The sequence below is a fragment of the Zeus faber genome (assembly GCF_960531495.2).
Source record: "Zeus faber genome assembly, chromosome: 11".
NCBI classification, from domain to species: Eukaryota; Metazoa; Chordata; class Actinopteri; order Zeiformes; family Zeidae; genus Zeus; species Zeus faber.
In genome coordinates this window covers 29,491,413-29,518,494 of record NC_137205.1, presented here as the reverse complement: position 1 = coordinate 29,518,494, position 27,082 = coordinate 29,491,413, and the positions used below count along the sequence as shown (strand labels likewise).

Below are 27,082 nucleotides of genomic sequence, written 5' to 3'. Positions count from 1 at the left end.
AGAAAGTTAGCGATGCAAAACTGAGTTCAAATCAACTTGACATGCAAAATTCATTTCGCTGTCGGTAGATTGGGAATAACCCCATGTGACTCCAAGGTGATAGAAAAATGATGCAGGGCATGAAGGCGGACACACACTTAACAGAGAGAGCTTCACATTCCCCAATAGGGGGGGTACAGCTCATAGCCATTTAAATAAATCTGCAAAACTTAAATTAGGGACACATTTTTCTAGAAAATACTAATATCAGATGCAGACAGAGGTGGGGAAGCAAAACGAAGAGAGGCAGTAGAGGTTCTGCTTCTCGGCAGGTGAATTTGAAAAGATAACTCTAATCTTCTTGAGTTCTTGTTTTGTTTTTTTTCCCCCAACCTCACAAGAACATGTGTTCACTTCTCTCTGAAGAAGTTTACAGTCTGATTAGCTTTGTAGAAAAACAAATTTATTGTACAATGCCCAAAGACATCCTGTTTGTGGCTAGCTCAGATACGAATCTAGAACAGGAAAACTAAAAGAAAAAAAAAAAAAATGTAGTCAATATCATCTAGTTATCTGCACACCGGTTGTATGCCAACCACAGACTCACGTAAGCAAAAACACTTTTCTGAAAGCAGGTGAAGAAGATGCTTTCCGTACTTGATTGGGGAGTTTTCCTGCAGGGCTGCAGAAACATTTAAGGCCCTTCTGGCCTGGCCATGGTTGATCTTCTTTCATCACCCTGACATTTACAGATGGGGCTGGCCAATTATTGAATGAAATCCGTTCTTGTCTTTCCGTGGCATCATTGTGATGACATTAAGACATTTTCGCATACACAAACTTTCAGTCTCATAAGAAAATAGAAGATAAGACAATACGTTATCACAATAAGATGCCAGAAATGAGGTTTGCAAGGACACAAAGAAAAAATACAGAGTTTTCACTCTTGCGGACTCGAAACTGAGTACTGATATCAATACGAAATTTTTCCACTTAAAATAATAAGACCACTGATTTTGAAGACTCTTTGTGTTTACTATTTATATAAATTGATTTATTTGCTGCTACATTTACACTTTATTAGATAGGCCAGTAACATGGGCCGACACCGAGTTTGAACAATAAAACAACTTAATGGGAACTTAATGCAATTACATGACGTTAAGTTGGTATCTGGTTTAGGTATCTGAGCATTTTATGAGTATGAGTCGATGAGAACAGAATTGGAAACGATACCTCCATCATTATCAATGCATGGGATATTGAATATAAAAGACTAATACACGATGTTGTGTATCCCGCTATAAGAAAATCATTACATTAAATTCTTCCATACATGCCAGCCCCAGTAGCTCACAACATTACTGCTTGTTTGTTCCTTTAAAGGGGACCTGTTAAACTCCTTTTCAACAAGTTAATATAGGTCTCTGAGGTCGCAAATATGTCTGAAGTTTTTGCTGAAAATACCACTCAGATTGTGCATTCTAGCCCCTCTAACATTAGATCTGCGAGGCCTAATTTGAAAGTTTGTTCCGAGTTTCACAAGGCAAGGGCTCTACTCAACTTCCGGCTGCCACTGCTTTCTTGGCCAAGCTTCAAGCTTGTGGGAGACACCGCATGGGGCTTAATTTGTTTCATTAAATAAGAAACAATGGAAAATAAATACATCTAAAATACAAACACACTGTTTTTATTGGTCTTGTTTGGAGAAATGTGCAGCGAATCGCGTGAAACACACAGCACAATTTTTTTTAAATACTTACATTTCTCTCTTCAACGCCTCTGTCATGGACGGTTGGTTTATTGATTCATCTTTCTTTTAAAGATTTGTGCTGGTCTGTGCAGCCCACAGAGCAGTTCCCATACTTAGCTCCGACAATGCTAGGGTCCAGTAGCTCTCAAGCCGTGGGTGGAGTTACTCCATAGCTGTCAGCCCTCCCATTTTGCCCGGGATTCTCGCGTATTTTACCCTTCTTTCCGGCTGTCTTCTCGTTGTTTATTTCCCTTATTTCCAAATCCCCATGTTGACAGGTATGAGTTACTCAGATGGGGGGCAGTTCTAATTCTAGTGAGTCCCCACTTGACATAGTAGGAGGCAAATCTGAATGGCTTGTTGAATCACATGTTTTCTGAAATAGGGACACCACAATAAACTGAGTGGGTTGTCTTATTTCATAGTTTGTGTGTTAGTAGGCCCATCAGAGACCCAAATGTATGTGTACAAGCACTGAAAAAGAAAGTTTTTCCATAATAGGGCCACTTTGAGGTATGCCAGTGCAATAATATAGATAACATACGGTTACTGCACAAATGCTGCTTTAACATCTGCTCTGGCATAGATAAATGGAACTGACAAGGTTAATATTAGGACCTGTGCCTGTGTTTATCCTGCCTTGACCCATATGTGAAAATAACACATATGGAACTGCTTGAAATGCTTTGTATTTGAGACTTTAAAAGATCCTCTGAAAAATCACTTGAGCCACTTTCCCTGTCGGGGCATTCACCATCACCATATTTTCTGTGAGGTCTTGCTCCAGTGGGGAGGGGTGTCATGTGTAGGACCCACTCCAGGCACCGCCAAACAGCGAAACGCACAGCCAGTTTAGTGTGATAAGATAGTGTAAGTAAACAACTCTGTTTGAGCAAAACATCCAATCTTGGATTAAAGTGTGATCTAAAAAGCAGGGTGTAGGAAAGCTGATGAAATGTTGCAGGAATGCAAACCACTATGACCAAGGCTGGAGAGATTACAGGTAGTCCTCACTGGTAAGTGGCACTTAAGCAGTGTGATGTGGTCGTTTTTACACAATATTATTATACAATAGAGACAATGGGCGTTTAAAGCCGGGAATATAGTTATTAGATATAATGGATACACTAATGCACACAGCGTTATTTTTAAATACTTTAGTCCCTACTAATTGGACATCTGCTTGGAAACTGAGAATGCATGGGCGGGGACATAGTTCTCTCTCAGACACAAACTAATCCAAATCAATTAATTCACATCATTATCACCTCATGATCTGCTCGGGTCATCGCTGCGACCAATCTGTCCCCTACTTTACTAGATGGGTAATGAAACCGAGACCTTTATCATTTCTGGAGCTTACAATTCTAATCTCATCTACTGCTTAGCCAACGTCCACCAGCTTGGTACCTATAGGTTTTACTCTGCAGTACTCAGTGGTTTACCTTCAGCACTTACCAGTAGTCAGCTCCTTGTCTTTAAGTAACAGAGGCATGATTTACAGAACACAACATTGTTTCCTCATCGTGCAAATCCACTGTTCTCAATGAGACCAGGAGATGGGTTCATTGTGTGAACCTACTCACACATCTGCCATGCTGCCCTCACATCGAAACAACTGAATTGATATCAGATTTGTGAATTCAGAAATCAGCGTCTCCTTGTCGACCAGTGGCCTCTGGGGGAGAAACACGTTTTGTGTTGTTGTTGTTGTCACTGTGGTGTGGTTTATGTGGTTTCCGGGTCTCAGCTTATATCAAGCTATCACAGCTGTCGGAATTGCAGACACATCCAGTACCACCGTTGAGGAATAGTGTTTGAGTAACTAAGCCTCGTTTCGGATCACTAATTCGGGTGTCCCCGGGTACAAACACACAGGCACATTACGACCTTCGTGATAAACGGTGCAATATATTGTAATAACAAGCCACGACCAGCCAAGTCCGCACTGTTGTTAACACATTATTTATCATAGACACGTCCAACTATCTTCCTTTTTATATGTAGACCCCAGCATCCATCCTGCCTGCCCTTTACATGGTCTTTGTCTGTGTCTCGAGTGTTTTTATACTGTTAAGCATTGTTTTTCACTGCTACTAGTCTGTCCGCGCATAACAAATTCTTTGTATATGGAAATGTACTCGGTCCAATAAGCAGAATGAAAAAATATACTGTTCTGGTCTGTTGTTATGGTGGCGAAACGTGTGGTTCGCGACTCACCGCGCTGCCGCTGTAGTGCAGAACGCATCACACGACGGGGGAACGGTGCCGTTCAGATTATTATTTTTTTTTGTTTGGTTTTTTTTAAACACGCATTCCGGTTGAATAAAGGGTTGTTTTCCGGGACTCACCATGCGCGGGGGCCCGGCGCAGCACAGCAGCAGCAGCACGCTCCACACCAGGGCCCGGCCGCTTGCCGTCCGGTCCATCGTCGGGGTCTCGGGAGTAAATGTCAGCTACGCCGTCGGACGCATAGGGAGCTGGTCACAGCGGAACGCGACGCGGAGTGTCGATGAAAGCTTAACCGCGAGCCGCACTGGGCCCGCTAGCCGTGGCTCGGTTCGCTGGCCGTGGCTCGGTTCGCTGGCCGTGGTTCGGTTCGCTGGCCGTGGCTCGGTTCGCTGGCCGTGGCTCGGTTCGCTGGCCGTGGCTCGGTTCGCTAGCCGTGGTTCGGTGCCGCCGCTTCCTGGACCGACTGGCGTGGGGGGCGGGGTTTACGGTCACCGATGCTGCGTTCCACCAGAACTAGGGAATCGGCTATTCCGCCGCGGCAGCACTTCCCACCGCCGAGCTGAAACGTTAAATGTGTCACCGTTGCCTCCGTTCGGGTAAAACATGGGCGCAGTATCGAATGTACGTTGACATCATTTTAAAATTGAGTATTTTAGATCGAATTTAGACGTGTTTTCAAATTAAAGAAAAAACACCGCCAACGTACCGTTGTTCGCCGCTAACTGTCCATACGGGCACGAATTCGGTTCTGGTATCCCTGCAAACCTGGGCCCGAGCGACCTGAGCCCGGAACTCCGACTTGGAAGTTCCGACTTGAACGGTCGTTCCTTTGCACTTTTCCAAGCGGGAGAGCGGGTTGTGTTTTTTTCCGCGCTCCGACTCCACAGGAACGCAGCACGACTCCCAGCCAACGGAGGAGGCGGGTTTGAAACGCCGCCCGGGGCCAATCAGAAGCGGGGGAGTCCGCCGGAAGTGGTACAAAATAACTTCCGGGGGACATTTTCCCTTCAGCGCGGCTTGTGCGTAGGTCGCCGTCGCTTCCCCCGCAGGGACGAGCGTGAGATATTCTCCTCCTTTCGTAGCCATGGACGCGTTACCACCGTGTTTCAAGATACGTTTAAGACTCTACTCTACGAATATGTGTTTATTTCCGACGTAGTATCACAGTCACGGCGCTTTATCACAGTTTTGTTAGTTGTGCTCCTGAGCAGAGAGTAGGCCGCAGCTGCTAGCAGAATGGCGAGGTAAGCGACCGTCGGTGCGTATTAATTGACCATATAAAGTGCTATACATGTACATTTTAAGTTACTATTCATTACCTTTTATAGACTGGTTTATTAAAGCTCAGTTAATTCCATACTCCACTTGTTTCTTGCTAGGTGACCACATGGCGCGGCCCACGTGCTTCACTGGACACGTGGATCTACCAGGTAAAAAAAACAAAACACATTCTGAGTCTGATTTACAAGAAGCCTCATTGTTGAATGATGATTTATATGCGTTAGACTTCTGATATAAAATGAAGTTATTTTCAAACTGACACAGTGTCACAGTGAAACCCAGGGATGAGGGCGTTTTAAACATGTTTCTGATCAGAACTGTTTCCTTTTCCGCAGGGAGCGGATGGTTGTGAGCGGATGCTTCAGTTATGGTAAGATCCAGCCTGGTTTAACACTTATCAGTGCAGTTAATCCCAGGTAATGAAGTCTTTCTGAAACTGACATGTACTGGCTGTGCATACATTTATACAACCAGCAGTATCTAAAGTTGTTTAATAAGCTGAATTATCTTCATAAATGTATTATTCCTTCACAGGTACCTCAGTTGATGTCTGATTGCTGACCCCGTCCTCTACAAAGGCTGAAAGAGAAAATTGCGCAGGACAAGATCTGCATATTCTCAGAAGTAATGCCACCACTCAAAAGTCTTGGCAAATTCTTTAAATTATACTTTTTGTTGTTGGATTAAACTCAGGACATCAATAAACTTGATTTTTCTCTTACACTCCCGTGCAATTTCATTAGAACCTGTCTTGTGGCACTATCTTTGAACCTGCATGGCCTTACCCGTGGCCATACAGGCCAAGCTATAGTGCCAGAATGAACTATGGCTTGTTATAACTGGGGTTTCTTGGCAATCCCCCCAAGTTTCTCTTTTAAGAGCAATTCACATCCAATGTACAGTATTTCTGTTTCAGTATGTCTTGCTAGACTGTTAGGTAAAACACTGCTTTGGTTTAGCAGCAACGCTGTCCCGATGGTATGTTTTACGTGCACGCAGGACACATCTTCAAGCAAAAATTCTTTATTGATCCAAATTAACATTATGTGGCATCACTGGACACGACAACGTTGTGTTAATTTCATCACTGTGCAAAATAACACACCTAAATATGAACGTGAGGACGTGTCGTCAAAAATGAGATGGCACGGATGAGCTATTTTGTTTCTGCTTAATCATGATGCAACATATGAAAAAGATGACCCACCAAGGAGGAATGTTCAGTTATTGATCAAGGCACTTCTGCCTCATAGTTTTACTTAGTTCCAACATCGGCAACACGTGAACTCAAAAACAAATCTGTAAAGCAATAGATTGTATTTAGGCAAACAAAATTTGCAATCATTCAAAATGATTATTTTATATACAGTACAAAAAAAAACAAGCGTTAGCTGGGAGTTTGGTAATGACAGAACATGTGTTTTAAGCAAAATGGCTGAAATGACAGTCTTGGTCTCGGGGGAGCTTATTACATTTGTGGTGTTAAAGCTGGGCCACTGCTTGCCGATACCTCTTATTTGTTATCCAGGTCAATTTAGACCGTATTCAAATTATGAAGTGTGATGATAATGATCAGTTTATTGTGGGTAATACCTCACAAAGCTGGGTGCCTGTGTTGTATGCATTCAGCAGTTGACAAAGTATATTATTTTTAAGCCTGTGTAAGAAATAGATGAGTTTATGCACAGCTTCTATATTTTCTTTTGGGTAGAAACTGGACCTGATGAGTATGAAACCTGTGTCTCGGACAGCTCGAGTGGGGTCAGCTTTCAGTAAAATGACCTTACAGGTGTGCTGACGGACAGTGGCACTGATCTGTTTGCGCGAGACCGATTTCCGAAATCAGTGTAAAATGTGCATTAAATGCTGCGGTCCAGAGCAAACCACCCACAAAGTCGTGACTTTTCTCGAACGCCCGCTCTCAGATGCACAGGCGCTCGCATAGAAAACCAGTAAATGAAACCGATCAGGTTTTGAATCCAAAATAAGAGAATAAAACAAATGACATTTTCACGGCAACCGTAACGCCAAATCCAAATCAAAGGTGTGTTTGTGCCGCTGTACATCACAGGTATCATGGTTCTTGTTCTGGTTGCTTGGCATTTCATTCTGCGCTGCCTCGTCTCATCTACTGTTTTATTAGGGAAAAAAAAACAACCATTATAAATAATTCCTCACATGAAAATTGACAATCAAGTGACACGTTAAAGCATTTACGACCAATCTGAACAGCCTCCCCCACGTCCATTGTCATGGCCACCAATTATTTGGAGGTCTCTTAACGGGCGTGGTCGTGGGTTGGGACAGAACGCCCCGCCCCACTGGGGTGGTGGGTGGAGCACGGCACCCGGCTCGTGTTGCCACAGTCACTGGACACTTTTGTAAAGTGGCGTCTTCACACGTCCGAGACCTCGGGCTCCACGGCCTCCGGGTCCTTCAAGGCATTGGTTGTCTCAGTAACCGCATTGGCGCTGGAGCGCATGTCCATGGCAGAGTGCATTATGGGTAGCCACACGTCATCCATGTTTGGCATCACAAATATTTTCTGTTGGAGAGCACAGGAACAAAAAAGGGGGCCAATGAAGCTTCAACCGACTACAATCGAAAGGGGGGGAGGGTGTGGGTTTGTTTATTCCTCCTGAAATGTGGATGCAGATCACCAGATGCATGCATCGTGCATAGGAAGTAGAAATATGAACATTTAAAAAGCACAGTAAACATAACATTACACAGACAAAAGGACAAAGTAGATTTGCGCTACGTATCAAAAATAAAAGGGCTTGTCATGTCCAGTGTCATGACTGAACTGCTAGAAATGTAGAGTTAAAAATATAGACATAAGCAGAAAGAAAAGTATACTTGAATAAATGTATATAATGTACTTGTACTTTGCACTTTGTTTTGGGGCCCCTGTGGGCCCCATTCATGGTCTAAATAAGCAGTGAGTGCATCCCCTCATGTTGCAGGGTTCCGTTTCACCTGAGGCAGGTTTGGAAGTCCAGACACATAATGTTCACGTTCTCAGAGTCAGACAGCGATAAGTACAGTTCTACCGTGGAGCTGAGAGCGGGGACACGCCCAGGTCCCCTGCAGGTGGCCCCCGGTCCCATTATTTATCGAGGCAGGCGTGTCATTACTGCGGAGCCACAGGCACACACGGCTTTGTAGCACCAGTTGGAGGGCGGCCATAAACGACTCCTTCAATTGTGTTTTATGAGCCCATTGTAGTTCCCAAACTATTTGGGAGCCTCTCCAGAGAACACCTTCCAGCCGCTCGGCCGGGCAACGCAGGCCTAGACCTAAAGCCTCCACGTCGCCGTGCAAAGACAAGTACTGCACGTTCAGTTTGCGGTTCGTCCGGGTCGCTGCAGGTTAGAGGAACGAGCCTGCCGAGCTCCGTTCTCTCCCATGTGCACAACGCTCCCTCAACCCCACCCGAATCTGTGACGCAGCGTTTGCGGCGCAGCAGGCGTCTTACCTGGAACTCCTGGTCCAGTTTCTTCTCGATCCAGTCCGTCACGTGGGCCAACGTCACCTCCCTCTCGCCCAGTTTGGGCCGGGCCTTCAGCTCCAGGTGCGGCGGGCTGCGGAAACCATACCTGCAACAGCAAACACGCCCGACAGTTCTGTTTCAGCGGGTGACGGGGATCGTTGCATGGCTGTGAGGCAGCGGTAGGAAACCTTCCATTTTGGGGGCAGATTAATAATCACAAATAACAGGAACAAAAACAGAATCCATCTAGGAAACGCCCCAGTGCGTCATGTCACGTCGGCCCCCTCCCCCGTTATTCAGACTTCATCACATTTATTGAGACTTCTTCAAACTCACTTCATAGATTTCCTTCCTTTTATATAATCTGACCTCCAACGCTTACATTCTGTTTCATATTTCAAAGATTTTGAGTATTAACAGGAAACGTTCAGTATGACTAAGGATCATTATTTCAATTCAGTTATTATTAGATACTATCCATATATTAACACCATTAATGAATATATAATCCACATCCAAGAATGGATGAACACGCATGATCCATATTACAAGCATGTACAGTTAGAGTATCCTGAGCCAATCCCTGTCTCCTTCATGACCACCAGAGGGCGTCCTTAGGTCTATTTTCTAACCAAACGTTACATTTTGTTTTTAATTATTATTAAAAAAACGTTTTTTAACCGTACCAGATCCTGTCGGTGGGGGGCGGTGGGATGTTGACGGCCAGCGTCCCCCGACACTCCTGCACCTCCACGGTGAGCAGCAGCGGCGTGTTGGACATCTCCTCCATCTTCTTTTTGATGAACTCCGTCTCTGTGGCCTTCTGAAAGTACTTGGACTTGGCGATCTTGTCCACAAAGCGCATGATCTTGCTGGGCCTGTGGCCGCCCACGTAGCTGAGAGCAGAAGAGAAGGATGGAGGAGGAGGAGAGGGGTGAGTCAGAATATCATTTATTCATAACGGCATCTCCTCTACTCAAGGGTGAGGGTGGAGGCCAATATGATATATACGCAGCACGATCTCCAATGTGGGGCTTGATCAATGTGGAGTGGGTGGAGGTGCGTGTGGACCGTCAAGGCCGAAACATGACTGCTTTCTTTCTACGTCAACACATCTTTGTTTCACACAGCATTTTCCTTCCACTCAGAGCAGCGACGGGGTCGTGGTGCTCACCCCTCGGCGCCGGGCAGAACCGCCGCTTTGTCGGCGAGGACTTCAGGGGCGTCCTCCTCATCGGAGGAGCCGGCGCTGGAGGATTCCTCATCGCTGTCGGCCAAACAGTACGTCCGAGGCCTGGACCTGAGGAACACGCACGCACACACACACCACCATTAAAACAGCTGGAGTAATACGAGTTAATATTTATGGTTATTTAACATAAAAAAACGTATTATTAAACCATTTAGGAAAATACATCTACGTCAAATCACGTTGTAACAGAAACATTAATACATTAATACCTGATTAGCGGCCATATCTCAAACTTACCACGCGTGGGACACATTTCACAGCGAGAGGCAGAGTGACAAACAGAGTGGAGAGAGATAGAGAGTCAATAGAACAGAGGAAAAACAAATGGGACGACACTAATTCCACTCCAGGCAAATCCAGGCTCCGAGCTTTTAGACAAATCTAAGGATCGATTCCCAATGCCACATGAGAAGAAGCTGATCCCCACGTCAGTGAACATGCGCCAATAATAACCGACCCCGAATGTCAACGATCGGAGGCAATCTCCACGTAAACATGCACACGTCACCCCTCTTTCCCCTGCTCCCCCGGGCCCTCGCCCTCCTTCCCCAGCCTGGCCAGGTTCATCTTGGTCTCCAGGGTCATCAGGAAGGAGCCGGTGTAGGAGACCTCCAGATCGAACCACAGACCTGCAGAGAGAGAGACAGACAGAAATCATCTCAATAGCATTTTCCCATGATGCATGAACATCGTTTTCAACATGCAGGAAATTAAATTAATGAAATCTCTTTTCCAAAAACAGCAAGCTCACATTGTTGTCCCTTGGTTCTTAGTGTATTTTTTTTTAAGCGCGTTTTGAATAACAGTTATGTCATATTTAAGTTAAAACCAATTTTTGTAATTTCTGCAGTACATCCTGAGCAAAACGTCGTCCACGGCAGGTGGCGACACAACTTCCTGTTCCTAGTCTCTTACATCAGCACGGATGTAGCCACAAGTGGCAGTAAAACAGGAAAACCATAACAATATTGTCAGTTTCTCATTTTCAAAAAGGAGATTTAAAATTTTTAACGCTGATTCATTTGCCCCATTGGACAGAATGGAAACACAGTGAGAAGCTGTACAGCGTTCAGCGAGGTTGTTGCTATCAACAGTTATAAATTATGTGAACCAACATTTATATTAAGCCTTGGCTGAAAAACTGCGAAACCTCGAGTTCCTCTCTCGTTTATATACACAAACCACGTGGTAATCATGACGACATGAACCTATGAGGATATCAACCTATGAGGATATCAACCTATGTGCTACATTTCTCAGAACAGCAGTTCTCCATCTGCTTTGCATACTGGGGCTCCACCAGCCCGACACCCCAACAGGAAGGAGTCCGCTCTAAAAGGTCAGTGATGCGTCTCAGCAGGAACAGGAAGGAGGTGCAGCTTCAGACCTCCTGCTGTTCACTCTGCAACCTCTGCCCCCAAAGCTGCACATTATGTGTGTGTGTGTGAGAGAGTGTGTGAGGTTGTATGTGAGAGTGAGTGTGTGAGCGTGTGTGTGTGTGTGTGTGTGTGTGTGTGTGTGTGTGTGTGTGTGTGTTTGTGTGTGTGTGTGTGGCTGTCCCGTCGAGGAGACGCTAAACGAGAGCATTAAGTCAGAGCACGACACGGAGCGACGCCACGCCTTGAATCAGAGCTCGACAAACAGACAGAGACAGTCTGGAGGACCCAATTAACCTCAGAGCAATCAGCATAATCTGCATCGTGGGGGTGTGTGGGCGTGTGTGTGTGTGCGCGCACAACTTGGACTATTTAGAGACATTGTCAGTCAAATCACGTCTCGGTGATTTTAGGAACTAATTGCGAGGAGTCTCTTTGTATAATGGCGACTGAGTGCCATCGACGCAGAAGCACAGAGACGTCTCATAACGCATTAATGATGATTTAACGTCGCAGGAGCACTTCCTCTGATAACCTCACATCACCATTCACAAAGCTTTTTTTTTTCTTTTCCCCCAGCTCCGGAACATCTCACATTATCCCCGCGGGGAACTGTGACGGAGAGATGGGAGCGTTTTTCAGAACCTTTTTTTTTTTTTTTTTTTGAATCTGTAAATGCAACGGAATGTAGATCACAGCTCCAGAGCTACGTCGGTGGGGCCACCTTTATTTCCTTTGTTTTTGAAACGGTTGCTATGTCCAGAATGTCACACGGGCACACACTGTGGCCCGCCGGGCGAGGGTTGAAAACACCGTGCGCTCAGACAGTTTACGAAAAGCACCGAGACGTCGTCCCACCGTCGTGCCACATCGGGTGAAATATGGCAGCGTGCACAGAAAGGTGGCAAGGCCCGTGCCCCCACGTGCGTACACTGATGGACAGAAAAGTCTAATTAGCATAAATCACCACCCCTCCATTTCTGCATATAAGGAAGTTCCTGCTGCTGCTCAGAGACGGATGACTCGCACCTCGATCACTGAAAGTAAAACCAGTGAGGTGACCCCGCCACAAAACCCTGTATTTCATTTTCAAACGTCCTGCCGTACTACGTCGCTGCCACTTCATCTTCCCTCGATTGAACCCTAAATCCGGCGAGACGGCGCCGGAGGTACAATGACCTCTGATTTCCCCGGGTGTGGATCGACCGGCTGAGCGGCGGGCGGAGTGAGTCACCGTCTCTGGACGAGGCGAGCGGGACATAACACCACCCGGGACATAAAGTTTAATTGCTCTGGATAATAGAGCGCCGGGCGGGGCGGCGGGGAAAACCCCCACTTCAAAGAAGCGGAGGAGGAGGGGAGAGAACGTCTCAATCCAGACAGAAAAAAAATAGTAGTATTGTATAAGAGATAAGTAACGGACTGATAGCGTCTCGGAAGGAAGGAGGAGGGAGGGGACATAGTTGAAATAAAAAGAAAGTCCGTCTTGGCGGCAGACCGGACCATGCCCAGCGCGGGCGGCTTCCTGCCCACCTTGGTGGTCCACGGAGGGCCTGGACGCCCGCAGGATCTTGGGGATGGCCACGCCCATGTCCAGCTCCGTCAGCGTCAGTTCGTTCATGAAGTACGGCAGCTGAAACACACACACACACACACACACGAGCCCACGACACGCATTAGAACTCCGCTCCACGGGTGGAGCCACGGCGAGGGCGGCGGTTGTGTTCCGCTGTGCGCGCGCTACCCACCCTGATCTTGCTGAGCTTCATCTGGATCTTTTTGGAGACCAGGGTGGCCCAGTGCTTCTCTCCCAGGAAGTCCCAGAAGACCCTCCCCAGCAGGGCGTTCACCCAGGCCTCGGGCTCCACCCGCTCTTCTGACTCGCTCCTGGACGACTGATGGAGACACGAGGGGTGGTTTGGAGACACGAGGGGTGGTTTGGAGTCCCTCAAGATGTTTCTGCTCAGGGTGTGGAACTACCGACCGATACCGGCGGCCGACGGGCATTCCACGCTTGCGAAAGGTTCTCCCAACTGCGCATCGTCTTGTTTCCAACGTAATGGTACAAGACGAACAGAAATCTCAGCATTTTAACCCATAATTCAAATCCCCACACGAAGCATCAGAGCATTTTAAGGAAATCTGAGTAATACAAGCTTAGCATCACATGAACTAGTCGGATGTTCAAAGTGTGAATCGAGCAGGAGGTGAAAGCACGCTCCGCCCATCCATCCAACCACACAACCACCCACCCATAAGATCTATTCACCCACCCATCATCCACCCACCCATCCATCGAATCAATTGAAATCACTTTCGTCTATAGAGCCCTCCGGTGTTAAAGGGCTTCACAAGCTCACATTTCATCCTTTACCCATCCACCCCTCCACCCATCCATCCACCCATCCATCTAATCAAGTCAAATCCAGTCTATTTCTTTAGCCCTAACTCACAGTGCAGTCTGAAAAGGGCTTCACACGCCCACATTCCATTCCATTCCATTCCGCTCCACCTACCTTCTTCTTGGCTCTGGGGCTGCTCTCTGGGCTGTGTCCAGGGCTGGTGGTGGCGGCGGGGCTCCCCGCTGGGGGCTGGGGGTTGACGTACTTGGCCATGTAAACATTATAATCCAGGAGCAGCTTCTGCTTGGCCCCGGCGGCGTAGCCCCAGGACGGAGCAGAGGAGGAGTCCCGCTGGCGAGGCGGAGTCTGGTGCACCTCCTCCAGGCTGCTCCGGGTCCCGCTGCACCGGCCCTCCGCCTCCCCGCCTCCTGCACCTCCTGCAGGGCCAGCTGCTGGTGCAGACTGGGAGCCGCTGCTCTGGCTGTGGGAGGGTAAGAAGGCTGGAGGGGAAAGCAGGGTTCAGGGTCCAAATGAGGGAACGAGAGAAGGTGAGAGAAAGCAGCTGGGTCAAACTGGCAATACCCATGACACGTCTACCTCTACTTTACTAATACTCTACCACTACTCTACCTCCCTCTACTCTACCACAACTATACCTTCCTCTACTATACCTCTACTCTACCTCCCTCTATTCTCCATCCCCCTACATTTATAACTCTACTCTACAGTACCTCTACTCTTACTCTACCTCCCTCTACTCTACCTCTTCTGTACCTCCAACTCCACATCTACTTCTACTATCACTACCTCAACTCCTACTCCAACTCAACGTCCAACAATACTTCTGCTATAACACCAACTCAACTTCTTCCTCCAACTCTACCTCTACTCTACCCCACTACGCTACCCTACCCCTACTGTTACTCTACTTCTACCCTACCGCTAACTCTACCCCCTCTACTCTACCTCTACCAACTGGTGAGGAAATCATCCATATATCAAATACTGCTGAAAATACGATACGATTCATGAATAAACATATAATTAATCAATATAAAGATGTAATAAAATATAAAACCTTGATTATTTGAGGCGTCAATATGAGATGTTGATTAACGACACTAGGTATGAATTCCAATACTTTTAATCAAATAACCCGATATGGATAATGCGAGAATATTTTGGGAGCGACACTTTCATACACTAGCGAATATAAACGAGAGAAGGTGATATTGCCAAGAGATTCAAGACGCAGGAAAAACACAATTTCGGGAAAATAAGTCACGCGGAAAGCAAAGCGATGTGGAAACGGGCGGAGCAGGCAGAAGGAGTCGTTATTCATCCACGGTCCTGCCACGCAGCCTCATGGAGCAGAAAGAACATCCCAGTTCTACCACATCATTACAACTAGGATGGCACCCAATCACGACATCAACGTTATACGGAAATTGTCCGACGGCAACTGTTTACGTTTTGGGTGACGCGGGGAGAAATTTACAAGGTGGAAAAGGTTGATTTTGAACACAAGCCCACACATCAACAGACTACGACGTCGTCTGCAGGGCGGAGTTGATGCGTCCGATTGCACATTTGCAGAATAAACTCAACATTTTCAATAGGCTTGAATAGCTACGGTATATTCTATATTCATAAATCCTGTGTTCAGACCATAATAAACACCAGGGACTCATGCTTTGTCTCACACTGGATCAACCATTCAAACCCAACAATTGACGTCGCCGCGGTGCAGGTACAGAGGCGTGGATAGAAATCCTCTTTCTTACGGCATAACCCTCACCATCTAATATTAGCCTGTGTATCGTTCACATGGTATTACCGCTGCAGTTTGGCTTTGGCTTTTACCTAATGCCGCACTTGTGGGCTTACGTCTCTTTCACTCGGGGGGGCCGGTGCTACAATACGATATGTTGCACCGCGTGTAATCCCCTTGACCCGTTCACACATCTGTTGGCTCTGCCGAGAGGATTGTCAAACCCTGAGGGGGATTATACACAGATCTGATGGCTGTGCAGTTAGATACTACAAGACGGTCGGCCCCAGTGTGTGTGTGTGTGTGTGTGTGCGTGCGTGCATGTGTGTGTGTGTTTGTTTGGAATTCATAAGAAGAAAAAAGTCATAAGGACACATACACATACACACCTTGTGGTGTGTGTGTGTTTATCTGTAGGCTCACTCGAAGGTGTCGCACACACACTTGCAGACAAATCTATCTTTCTTTTTATATTTCTTTTTAACCTCACACACAGTATGGGTGTGAGGTTGGAGTTTTTGTATCATGCAATGTGTGTGCGGAAACAAGTTTGGTTTCTTGTGTACGCGAACGACACGCTTTGGGTTCAGATGCAGGATGTAAAAAAAATAAAATGAAAACACGTCACAGGAAGAAGAAAAGGTGTTTGCACGGCGAACAGTCAGCTCCTAATAGTTTATTATTGCAGCCAAGGTTCCATCACACGTCTGTGAAGCCCGATCGAAGAGTATGTGACAGAAACGTTGACGCTGCGTCCGAAATGTCATGCCAGCATTGTGTTTAGTGCGACAAATGTGTGTTGAGGATGTCTAGAACCACAGAGCACATCAAATAACATGTGATGAGCACCAGGGTGACACACTACATCTGGTGAAATATGGTGGCGTGCAAGCACTGCCCACTACGCTGCCATGAGGACGTCGTCATGGCAACGTGCTGAAAGGAAGTGGAGCGGCTATGTAACCATGTAATATGTCCGAGAAGACATCGATCTTTTCACTCACGTATAAAGCACGCTGGACGATGGCACAAACGTGGAGTACAGTACGCCATTTCAGGTGCAAGGGGCACACATGGTGTGACATGGTGTCCCAGGATGTCCCATGATGTCACATGATGTCACATGACCTTGCTGCAAGATGAAGATCTATGTGACATCCGTGTCGCTGCAATAACAATCAACCGGGAGCTTGTATTCTACGTACTACGGTAATAGGCCTCTCCTTCTTTACGGGCCTGGAACTCACCACTCTTGCCGACGCACGCCAGGGACCCGCCCCTCCCGTCCGACCTCAGACGCGACGCCAGCAGGAACCTCCGGAACCACTCCTCCTTCTCGCGGCCCGTCCTCCCAAACAGGTAGATGATGAGGTCCCCCCCGCCGGAGACCGGCCGCCTGGCCTCGTCCCCGGACCCCGGCCCGTCCGCCCTCTCGCCCTCGGAGGCTCCCGCCGCCCTCTCCTCCCCGGCCTCGGGTCTCTCTCCCTGGGCCTTGGACATGAAGTCGTCCTGCCGGGCCAGCTCGATGCAGATGGGGTACTTCTTGTTCCACACCCGCTTCCTGGCCAGGCTCTGCGGCACCAGGTGGATCTGAGGAACCGGGGGGGAGATGGAAACGGGCTGAAGATGCTCCACATTCAATGTCTGCGTAAACAGATGTGCAATGCATTCTGGGAGCGTTGCAGCAAGTTTCAAAACGCGTCCGATTTTTAAATAGCGTACAATTCTTACTACGTTTTTAAGGTGGTTGTTGCCTGTGGTCAAGTAGTTATTTTACCAACCTATCAATATTTAAACGCCACGTTTATTGGTTGAACAATGAGTGAAGAACATAAGACACGTGCGCACACACACACATATAACCACACACACACACACACACACACACACATAACCCCACACACACACACACACACATATAACCACACACACACACACACACACACATATAACCACACACACAACCACACACACACACGCCTTTCTTGTGTATTCCCAACACGGAGGCTAAATGAGACTGTGTGGTTATGGAGATGGAGGTTTATTGCCAAAGCCCTTCAAATCATGTTGCCTTATTATGCAGATGGCAAAACACACACACACACACACACACACACACACACACACACACACACACACACACACACACACACACACACACACCTTGCTGTCGCCCAGGTCGTAGATCTTCTGGCTGACGTAGGTGACGTCGGGCTTGGGCTCGTTGTGTGTGGCGCGCCGGGCGATGTTGCGGTTGGGTTTGGACAGACGCAGGACGGAGCCCTCCAGACGCACAAACACCGAGTGGGTGAAGGTGGCGTGGTACGTCTCCGGGTCGTAGCTGGAGATCTCGTTCATCCAGCCCTGGACAACGGAAGGAGGATTTGAAATTTTATGCACAGGTTTCGGAATCCAGGACCAGCTCAGATGGGGGTTTGGGGGGTGTTGAGTTTTCGGAGAAACCTTCTTGTGAAGGGATGATTGTTTGGCTTTCTTGGGGGGAGATTTCTGTTCTTATTGACACCGTTAGGGTGAGGACTTCGCACCGAGCACCACTTTTTGAAAATACCGATATCAATTTCAATAGCCTACAATTCCACCAACTTTTTCAATTAATGACTTATATTAAACACAATATAGAATTACAACATTTGTTTTTCTCCACACACACACACACACACACACACACACACACACACACATACAGTATATATACACACACACACACAGTATATACACACACACACATACACACACCCATACAGTATATATATACACACACACACACACGCGTAACTATATATATATATATATATATGAAATTGTTCATTTTGAGAATTTTCTGTCTAAAATGATCATAAGCGAAGCCTCTGCAAGAAGCAAAAAATGCCTGTTGTTGTTGATGCTCAGAGCCTCATCTTTCTTCAGAGGAAGAGGAGGGAAAACAAGTGTGTGTGTGTGTGTGTGTGTGTGTGTGTGTGTGTGTGTGTGTGTGTGTGTGTGTGTGTGTGTGAGAAGGTGTGCATCCTCGTCTCCCTTCATGTGACCCCGCCATGTCTTTGCTTCAGGCTCCAGCATTTCTTGTACGTTTTCGTCACATTTTGCAGTGCTCCCTATGAGAACATCTGAGCCCTTCAGCCATGAGCTCCAGCGAAGCGAGGAGAAAGACATGCATGTACACACACCAGAACCACCCAGAAACATGCATACATACATACATGTACACACACAAAAACCCCACCGAAACATATATATATACTGTACATGCATGTACACACACAAGAACCACCCAGAAACATACATACAAACATGCATGTACACACACAAGAACCACCCAGAAACATGCATACATACATACATACATGCATGTACACACACAAGAACCACCAAGAAACATGCATAAATACATACATGTACACACACAAGAACCACCCAGAAACATGCATACATACAGTACATACATGTACACACATAAGAACCACATGTACACACATAAGAACCACCAAGAAACATACATACATACATACATACATACATGTACACACACTAGTGTGATCAAAACTGTGCAAAAACAAAAAAGGCACATGTATCTCTGGTGTATTAGCAAAATATTTAGTACGACAAATCAGTTTTAAGTTTGTCTGAAGCGGAGGTTCACTCAAAGGAGATGTGAAAAGTACCAGGATGACATAATAATAATATAATGACATAATAATTCTGACAAGCATATCCCGCAATGCAATGTGAGGGCCAAACCCCACAGAATGCTTCCACTACACCCAGGGGCAAAAGGTCAACCTCTTTCATCTGATTTTCTGGTCTGGAGAGAAAATATTAGATCATTTAAATATGTTGGTGCCAGTTCATGAGGATGCCCACGTCCTGATTCACCGTGGTTTTTTTGTTTTCTTTTTACCAATCCCTCAGGCTCTGTTAACTGAGCCAATTCAACTCAAGCAACGCAGGAAAATCTCACCAGCTGAGTCAGCTGGTTTCAGCTGGGTGGGTGCCAGGGAGGAGGTCAATCCTGGTAACTGCACATTGCAGAGATGCAATTCTAAATGTGTTCAGTGGTGATAACAGGAATGAGGAATGCGGCTGCACCGTCCACATAACATGCATTTTTCAACCCAAAATCGTATTTTTCAATCGCCGGGAGTCAACCTGAGCAATCGTCCCAACGATCGAAAAAGAGAAGGTTTAGGTCAGAAAATACCAGCGATAACGCCGTAGAATGATCACACTCCAGTTTGCCGCCAAACTCACAGTGCCAGCAAGTGGACACAACATGGTGGCAACGGTCTTCCCCGCCGCTCGCCAGCTCCCTCTTACCTTGAATATGTCTGGCTCTTTGATGTCCAGCTGCGCCACGTTCCAGCGGTCCGTCCTGCGCTTCCTTCCCGTGGCCCCAGGAGACGAGCCCCGTGGGGAGGAGAGCCACAGGACCAGGGCTGCCAACATGAAGCCGGCCACCACCCCGTGCGCTACGGCACAAAGGTACGGCGGCAGGGGGAGGACCAGGTAGCAGTACACCAGCTGCGTGAGGAAGACGAGGGCGGTTATAGGCACGGCCTCTGCCTCGTCATCCTCGTCCCTGATCTCGTCTTCCTCCTCGGTGTCCAGCTCACTGCACAGCCCCGTGCTGGCGGTGTGGGGCTGCTGGGACCCCGGGCGCTCCCCCTCCGGCGTGTCCGTGTCGGTGCACACGTCAAAGTCCTCGCTGTAGAGCTCGCAGAAGTCCTCGTCCTCCTGTCGGGCCACCAGGGCCGACATGGAGCAGCGGCCCAGGGTGAGTGAGGGAGTCCTGGGCAGCAGAGAGGAGGAGGAGGAGCCCTTCCCCGTCGGAGCCGGGAAGGAGAAAAACACAGAGTTGGGGCCCTCCCCGGTGGGGGTCTCCTCCTCCTCCCCCTCCGCCCAGTCCTCCTCCTTGATGCTGTAGTTGCCGCTGCTGTCCGCGTGGCCGTTCACGGCCGTCGCCCCGCAGAGCTCCGACGCACTGGAGGACAGAGACTTGGCGCGGTGGGCGGTGGCAGCCAGGGTCCCCGTGCCGCCGTGCCCCGACACTCCCGGCTCGTCGCCCATAATCTTACTGAAAAGGTGCAGAGGGTCCGACATCACCTCCGACAGTCGGCGCTTGGTGTCTTCGATCTTGGCCTCCACCTCTTGGACCTTGAAGAAGGACCTCCCGTCCGGGGAGGTGAGGGGAGACGACGGTGCCGTTTTAGAGTCCCCGCCGGCCTGGACCACCGCGGCGGTGCCGGTGGACAGGCGCGGCTGGGAGAACTGCTTGAAGAGCTGCATGTTGCGCCGGGACTCCACCGCATGGCGTGGGGGTGGCTGCGACGGCGGATGATGAGGGTGATGGAGAGGAGCCTCCTGGTGCTCGGGCTTGGAAGTGTCCGTGGACAGAGACTTGACGAAAGATTTCATCAGGTGTCGGTGTCGTGCGTGGGAGGGGGGCGGGGGCCCGGGCGCGGGTGGGGCGCCTTCTCGCGGCTCAACGTCATTGGACAGCGAGCGGACCAGGCTGAGGAAGGGCTTGGAGGAGGGCATGGCAGCGGACTTACAGGGAGAGGAGGAGGAGGAGCTGGCTGTGGAGAGAGGGCCCGAGGGTCTGTCGCAGGGCCAGGAGGAGCTAGCAGGAGGTGTGGAGCTCAGGATGGAGTGAGAAGAGGAGGAGGAGGGGGTAATGCTCATCGCTGGAGAGGGTGGGGCCGCTGTGGGCTTCACAGACAGGGTGGTGGAGCAAACGGGGAGCACGGCCGCCGCCAGGGAGGCCTCAAAGAGCAGCTCCTCCCTGGCCTCCAAGCCCGTGGCTACACCCAGGTCCTCCTCCGCCGAGGCTCCCCAGACTGGAACCACGTCCGCTCCATACGGCTCTGACGTGGACACGGCCCCCGGGGACCCCGCGGGAGGCCCGTACAGCTCCTCTTCCTCATCATCTCCCTCTTGCCCCAGGGCGGAGAAGTGGATGGTGATGGTGTCTCGGGAGAGGGAGCGCTGAACCTGGAGCTTGGGTCCTCGGGTGTGGCGAGCTGGTGGAGTGTGTGCATGTTGGCCCCCACCCCGACTGCTGCTGCTGCCCAGGCTGGTCATCAGCACACCGGACAGGGCCTACAGCCTGGGAGGAGGGAGGGAGAGCACATATTAGTCATAATGAGGTGAACCACCAGAATGATACAATATTTTGGAGAAGGTATTAACATGAGTTTGCGTTATTTTGTTTCCTTCAACCAGATGGTGACGCGGTTCATTCATCAGTCAAAATGTTCGACGGAGGTTCAGTCGGGTTGGGAGCAGAGGAAGAGGAGCACATTTTAGGGGAGGCTTTCCTGAAAATTTCACCATTTCTGTTGTTTTGTTTTTTTTCGCCCCAAGAATAAAAAAATATATAATAATCTTCATCTTTTTCATCCCATCGAGCGTGAACAGCGTGCGGCGTGCAAACACACTCCTGTTCGACCGGTGAATCAGCGGTTTCTGGGTCAAATCCAGGAAGTGGGAGGAGTCTCTGACCTTTTGGTGAATAAACACAAGGACCCCGCCAGGAGGTGTTTACACTGAGGTTCACAGCTGAGTTGTGTGTACGCAACAGTTGAGCGCAATTCGACTGACGACCGCGATATTCTCGGTCTGTTGATCAGAATATGCTGCGGGCGTCATCCCCAAGAAGATCTATTGAATCCGTTTACATGACACCGGATCCGAACATCAGTGTCCGCGCTAACGCACTGAATAACCTTTCACAGAACGTCTACAAATACAGCATTGTGAATGTGGACGGGGGCAGGAGGCCGGGCAGACTAAATGCACTGCAAATCACCAGTCAGATCGATACAGCGTCCGTGTAGAGGATCTGCTTTCGATTTTTTATGCTTTAACCGGAGGTTCCTGTACGAGTGTTTACGATGCTTATCTCCCTTTTTGTGTCGCCGCCTTGTACCACCTGTAACCTTGATGTATCTTGTTTTATGCCGCTTTCCTGGCCAGCTCCCTCTTGAAAAAGAGATTTTAAATAAAGGTGAAATAAATAAAAATACAAATCTTAATTTGGAGCTCAGGTCGGGCGGCTCCCTCTCCCCTTTCCCTTCTTCCATTACCTCCTGTGACATAGTCAGACATAGTGTGGCACCACCCATCCGGCCCTACCCACTCCCTGGCCGGGGCAACATTGATTTGTTCTCAGAAGCCAGCACCACAGAGCCCCCACCCCCAAGCTCCGGGGCCCACAGGGGGCGCGGTCCAGCTGATCAGATGGAATGGAGGAGTCCTGCAGACCAGATGAAGCCTGTCGGCGGGAGATCCATCACAGCAGCTTGTTACTGCATCATCATTTCCGCATAATTGCATTCTGGGAGCCGCTTTCAGCAAACGGACCGTCGTGGTGTTTCAAGTCAATCCCGTTCCGTGAAGCTTGGAGGCCGCGCCCCGTGAGGAGCCAATCTGGCTCCGGCACGACCCTGGCTCGTCAGCGGGTGACGTCACATGCACATGCTTTGCTCGACAGACAGCGGCGTGAAACGTCCCCAGCCACGACTGTGTCTCATCTCTGGTTGTCAATTAAGCTGGTTGTCCAAGTGGAAAAAGGTCGACAGCAACATATCTGGAATTCACAAAAGTCAATTTCGTAAAGCGGTTTAGTCAGTTTAGTTTATTGTTTGTGCAGTAAAAATAAAAAATACAAGCCTGTAAAAGACAAAGAACAATGATAAGAAATGCACTGGCGGTGTGGAAGAAACCCACATGCACCTGATGAACTACACTGGCATCAGACACCCACTCATTCATTTTTTCATTGTTATTTCTTTTGAACATAAAAGGACGGAGAAAGCAGCCGTCCCGAAGACACCACCACCACCGCTGAGCCCCAAGGAAAAACACGCCCAGCGCATCCAAGACAGCGTGCACGGTTACAGAGACGGAGCTGAAAACTGTTCAAGAGGGCAATGTAAAGGAACTGGAGGTCGCACACACACACACACACACACAAACACACACACGCCTTTCTTGTGTATTCCCAACACGGAGGCTAAATGAGACTTTGTGTGGTTATGGAGGTTTATTCCCAAAGCCCTTCAAATCATGTTGCCTTATCACGCAGATGGCCACACACACACACACACACACACACACACACACACACACACACACACACACACACACACACACACACACACACACACACACACACCTCCCCCTGGCTTTCAGGTGGTTGATAAGGCATCAGCAGTAATGGAGGCACCAATAGGTCTGTTTTTCTGAGAAAGCATCCGAGCCCCTGGGGAGGACTTCCTGGGCGGCTCGGCCTCTCTGGAGACGCAGGAAACAAAAGAGCGTTTCACTCTCTCAGGCGACCCTGCGACTGCCGCTGTGTGTGTGTGTGTGTGTGTGTGTGTGTGTGTGGGCGCGCGCACACGCTTCTATCGTGACCGTAACTCGGGGCACCAGCGATTGAAAGAGACAGGAAAAGACACAACAGGAGAGAAAGACACAGAGAGAGGTGGAGGTATATGGAGGGGGGGGGCTGCAGATGACCTTTCAGAGGCGAAAAAACGAAGTCGCCGTGAGAGACCTCCCAGCGGTGGAGGTGGAAGTGGGAGATTAAATAAAGGTTGTGAACATGCCAGAGAACGGTGCCATTTGCCATCTTTCCATACAGCAGGGTCGAACACAATAATAATAATAATAATAATAATAATAATAATAATAATAATGATAATAACAATAACAATAACAATAATAATAATAATTAAAAAAATTAAAATAATAATAATAATAATATTTTGTTATTTTGCATTGCAGTGTTTTAAAAACCTACATTTTCCCCTGGCTATTAATAATGTGTTGTCTTATCTTGTTTGTGACACATCCAATAATTACCACATTGACACTGACCTGCGAGATGTGGATCATTTAAGTAGTTGTCATGGAGAAACAGGTAAATAAAGGCAGCGAGCCGGTCACACATGGTTGTGGACATTGGTTACTGTATTTGGAATGAGCCTTCAAGGTGTTTTCTCAAAAGAGTCCATTTCTATTCCACTTTCTTTGTGGTTCCGTCACAATACTGCAGCAGGAAGCACCCGGAGGACCTCCCTGATGAAATACCACGGCTACGTTGTGATGACCTGACTGTAGTGTAACAGTAATACTGATGAAGCTTCATATACAGTATTATATCACATCATACACAGTATTATATCACATCATATACAGTATTATATCACATTATATACAGTATTATATCACATCATATAAAGTATGCCGTGCGGCCCTACCGTGGTGTCTGGAGACAAGTGTTCCAGCCACATCAGCACCAGCCAGCACACAAACTAACCTTCCCTGTGTCGGGAGTTTGGGGTGCACGTATGAAGTGTGGGGTGCACGTATGAAGTGTGGGGTGCACGTATGAAGTGTGGGGTGCACGTTCTGTATGTGTTTACACACAAACACACGAGGAACCTGTGTCAAGTGTCCACAGAGCAGGACGACTGGACGCTCTGTCCTGCTGCTGCTGCTGCTGCTGCTGCTGTTGCAGTTAGTGTGAGACCTCTGACTGTTTGCTGCCACAGTTTGTAACTTTTCCTCATCAACAGGTGGCCTTTAGAGGCACACCGCAAAAAGGGAAATCATGAATAGATAAATAACTTTCTCGATGCTTGTGCAGGTACATGTGGTGTGTGATGGTTCTACGAACACCCTGTGGAATGAAGCAACCCAGTCGATTTGTTGTGATCTGTCTGTTCCAGAAAACATGTCCTGAAACGACCCTAGTATACGTCATCGCAGTAATATACGTCACTTCAATAGAATTAGAACCCCACCCCTCCATCTGACTAACTCCACCCACAGCTGGAGCGCCACCAGACCCTCTAGAATCCAAGCTAAGAGCGAAGCGTGGGAAGTGCTCTGTTGGCTGCAGAGACCAGCACAAATCTTTTCAAAGAAAGAGGAATTAATACCAACTGTCCGTGACAAAACTGCAGAGGATGGAAATGTAAGAATTAATTTGATTTATTTTAATGGTATTTAAAAATGTCAATCTGCTGTTTGTTTCTTTATGTGTGTGTCCATGTTAGGCTGCGGCGCCAGCCGCTCCGCGTTTCTCCAAACAAAACCCCACATCTATGTAGTTGATTTATTTATTTATTATTATTTTATTATTATTTATTTATTTTATTTTATTTGATGACATTTCCGTAATTGTATGACACAAAAAAGCCGCAAGCCACGCCCTATCCCACGCTGCTCCGGACACCGACTGATAAGTAGTGATAAGGTGAAACCAGTGAAAGTTTAGGGAGAAATACAACGGAATCCGGCATAAAGCTCAAACCCCATTGGCTCACAGAAATAGGGGCCTCGGGAGGGGGGCTCCTCCCACTGAAACAGCCTGTTTTCAGAGAGAGGAGAAGATAGGTCAGGATAGGATAGAGGAGAGGAGGGAGGGAGGGGCTGAGACAAAAGAGGGGGGGGGGGAGAGTGGAGGAGAGAGGAAGAAGGGGGGGAGAGGGAGGAGAGGAGATGACAGGAAAAGGGGAACAAATGAGAGAGGGAGGACAGCGGGGGGAGGGTATGGCAACAAGACAAGACTCTCATCCTATTAATGAGATGGCAGCCACTCCAATCAGCTGCAGCCAGAGAGAGAGAGAGAGAGAGAGAGAGAGAGAGAGAGGGAACGGAGTCAAAAGGAAGGTAATAAAGGATGGAGAGACCTGGAAGAGACGGAACAAAGGAGGAGGAGGGGAGTAAACAGAGGGAGGAGAGGCAAACGACAGAGAGAAAGAAAGAGAGAGAGTGGAAAATGGATGTTTATTCAGAGACAATGAGGACAAAAGAAACATGGAAGGTGTGGACTGTTGGTTTTAGGACATGACGGTACAACCAGGCGGTGTCATTACACCATCTGTACACCGCCAGGTTGTACCATCAGTACACCGCCTGGTTGTACCGTCATTACACCATCTGTACACCGCCTGGTTGTACCGTCAGTACACCGCCTGGTTGTACCGTCAGTACACCGCCTGGTTGTACTGTCATTATACCGTCTGGTTGTACCGTCATTACACCGCTTGGTTGTACCGTCATTCCACCGCTTGGTTGTACCGTCATTACACCGCTTGGTTGTACCGTCATTACACCGCTTGGTTGTACCGTCATTACACCGTCTGGTTTTACCGTCATTACACCATCTGGTTGTACCGTCAGTACACCGTCTGGTTGTATGAACAACATTTCCATAACTACAGCTATTCAGACAGAGAGGCCTTGTGGGAGGAGAAGGGAGGACATGACAGAAATGAATATGAAATCCTACTTTCCCAGTTTAAGATGAGATTTGGGATTTTTGCCAAACCAGAATCACGGCTTCTATTTCTGACAGTTATTCTGGCTGTTATTTTTGGCTTTAGGACTGGTTCACTGCCACATTCCCGGGTAGCATTTCTAACTTTGGTTATTCTTAAGTTCGAACGCTTGAGATCTGTATTTAGGACGAAATCCCGTTTTATCTCAAGATGAGGATTTAACTATTACAGAACACGAGTATCCTCAACCAGGAACCCTGTTTCAGAATATTAAACTGAAACAGCCCCTAAAGTCCA

At 48.1% G+C, this 27,082-nt stretch overlaps 2 protein-coding genes and 1 long non-coding RNA gene across 3 annotated transcripts in view; 1 reads left to right on the top strand and 2 right to left on the bottom strand.

The window, feature by feature from the left end:
* Positions 1 to 4,459, bottom strand: part of ern1 (endoplasmic reticulum to nucleus signaling 1) — a 28,077-nt gene extending 23,618 nt beyond the window's left edge. Inside the window, exon 1 of the mRNA XM_080008765.1 lies at positions 4,084 to 4,459. Coding sequence (XP_079864891.1) covers positions 4,084 to 4,161 — 78 coding nt within the window. The 5' untranslated portion in view covers positions 4,162 to 4,459. The remainder of the gene's footprint in view (positions 1 to 4,083) is intronic.
* Positions 4,460 to 4,995: 536 nt separating this feature from the next.
* LOC307236609 lies at positions 4,996 to 5,966 on the top strand. Its single transcript, XR_013844384.1, has 4 exons — positions 4,996 to 5,208; positions 5,344 to 5,394; positions 5,581 to 5,615; positions 5,780 to 5,966. It is a non-coding gene; the product is annotated as an uncharacterized lncRNA (long non-coding RNA).
* Positions 5,967 to 6,100: 134 nt separating this feature from the next.
* tex2 (testis expressed 2) lies at positions 6,101 to 21,575 on the bottom strand (the record flags this gene model as incomplete). Its single annotated transcript, XM_080009001.1, has 11 exons — positions 6,101 to 7,790; positions 8,724 to 8,844; positions 9,425 to 9,634; positions 9,913 to 10,038; positions 10,499 to 10,619; positions 12,900 to 12,999; positions 13,115 to 13,261; positions 13,883 to 14,208; positions 16,727 to 17,069; positions 17,643 to 17,843; positions 19,812 to 21,575. 11 exons carry the CDS (start codon positions 21,573 to 21,575, stop codon positions 7,641 to 7,643), a joined length of 3,609 nt encoding a protein of 1,202 aa, XP_079865127.1. The 3' UTR covers positions 6,101 to 7,640.
* Between the last annotated feature and the right edge of the window lie 5,507 nt (positions 21,576 to 27,082).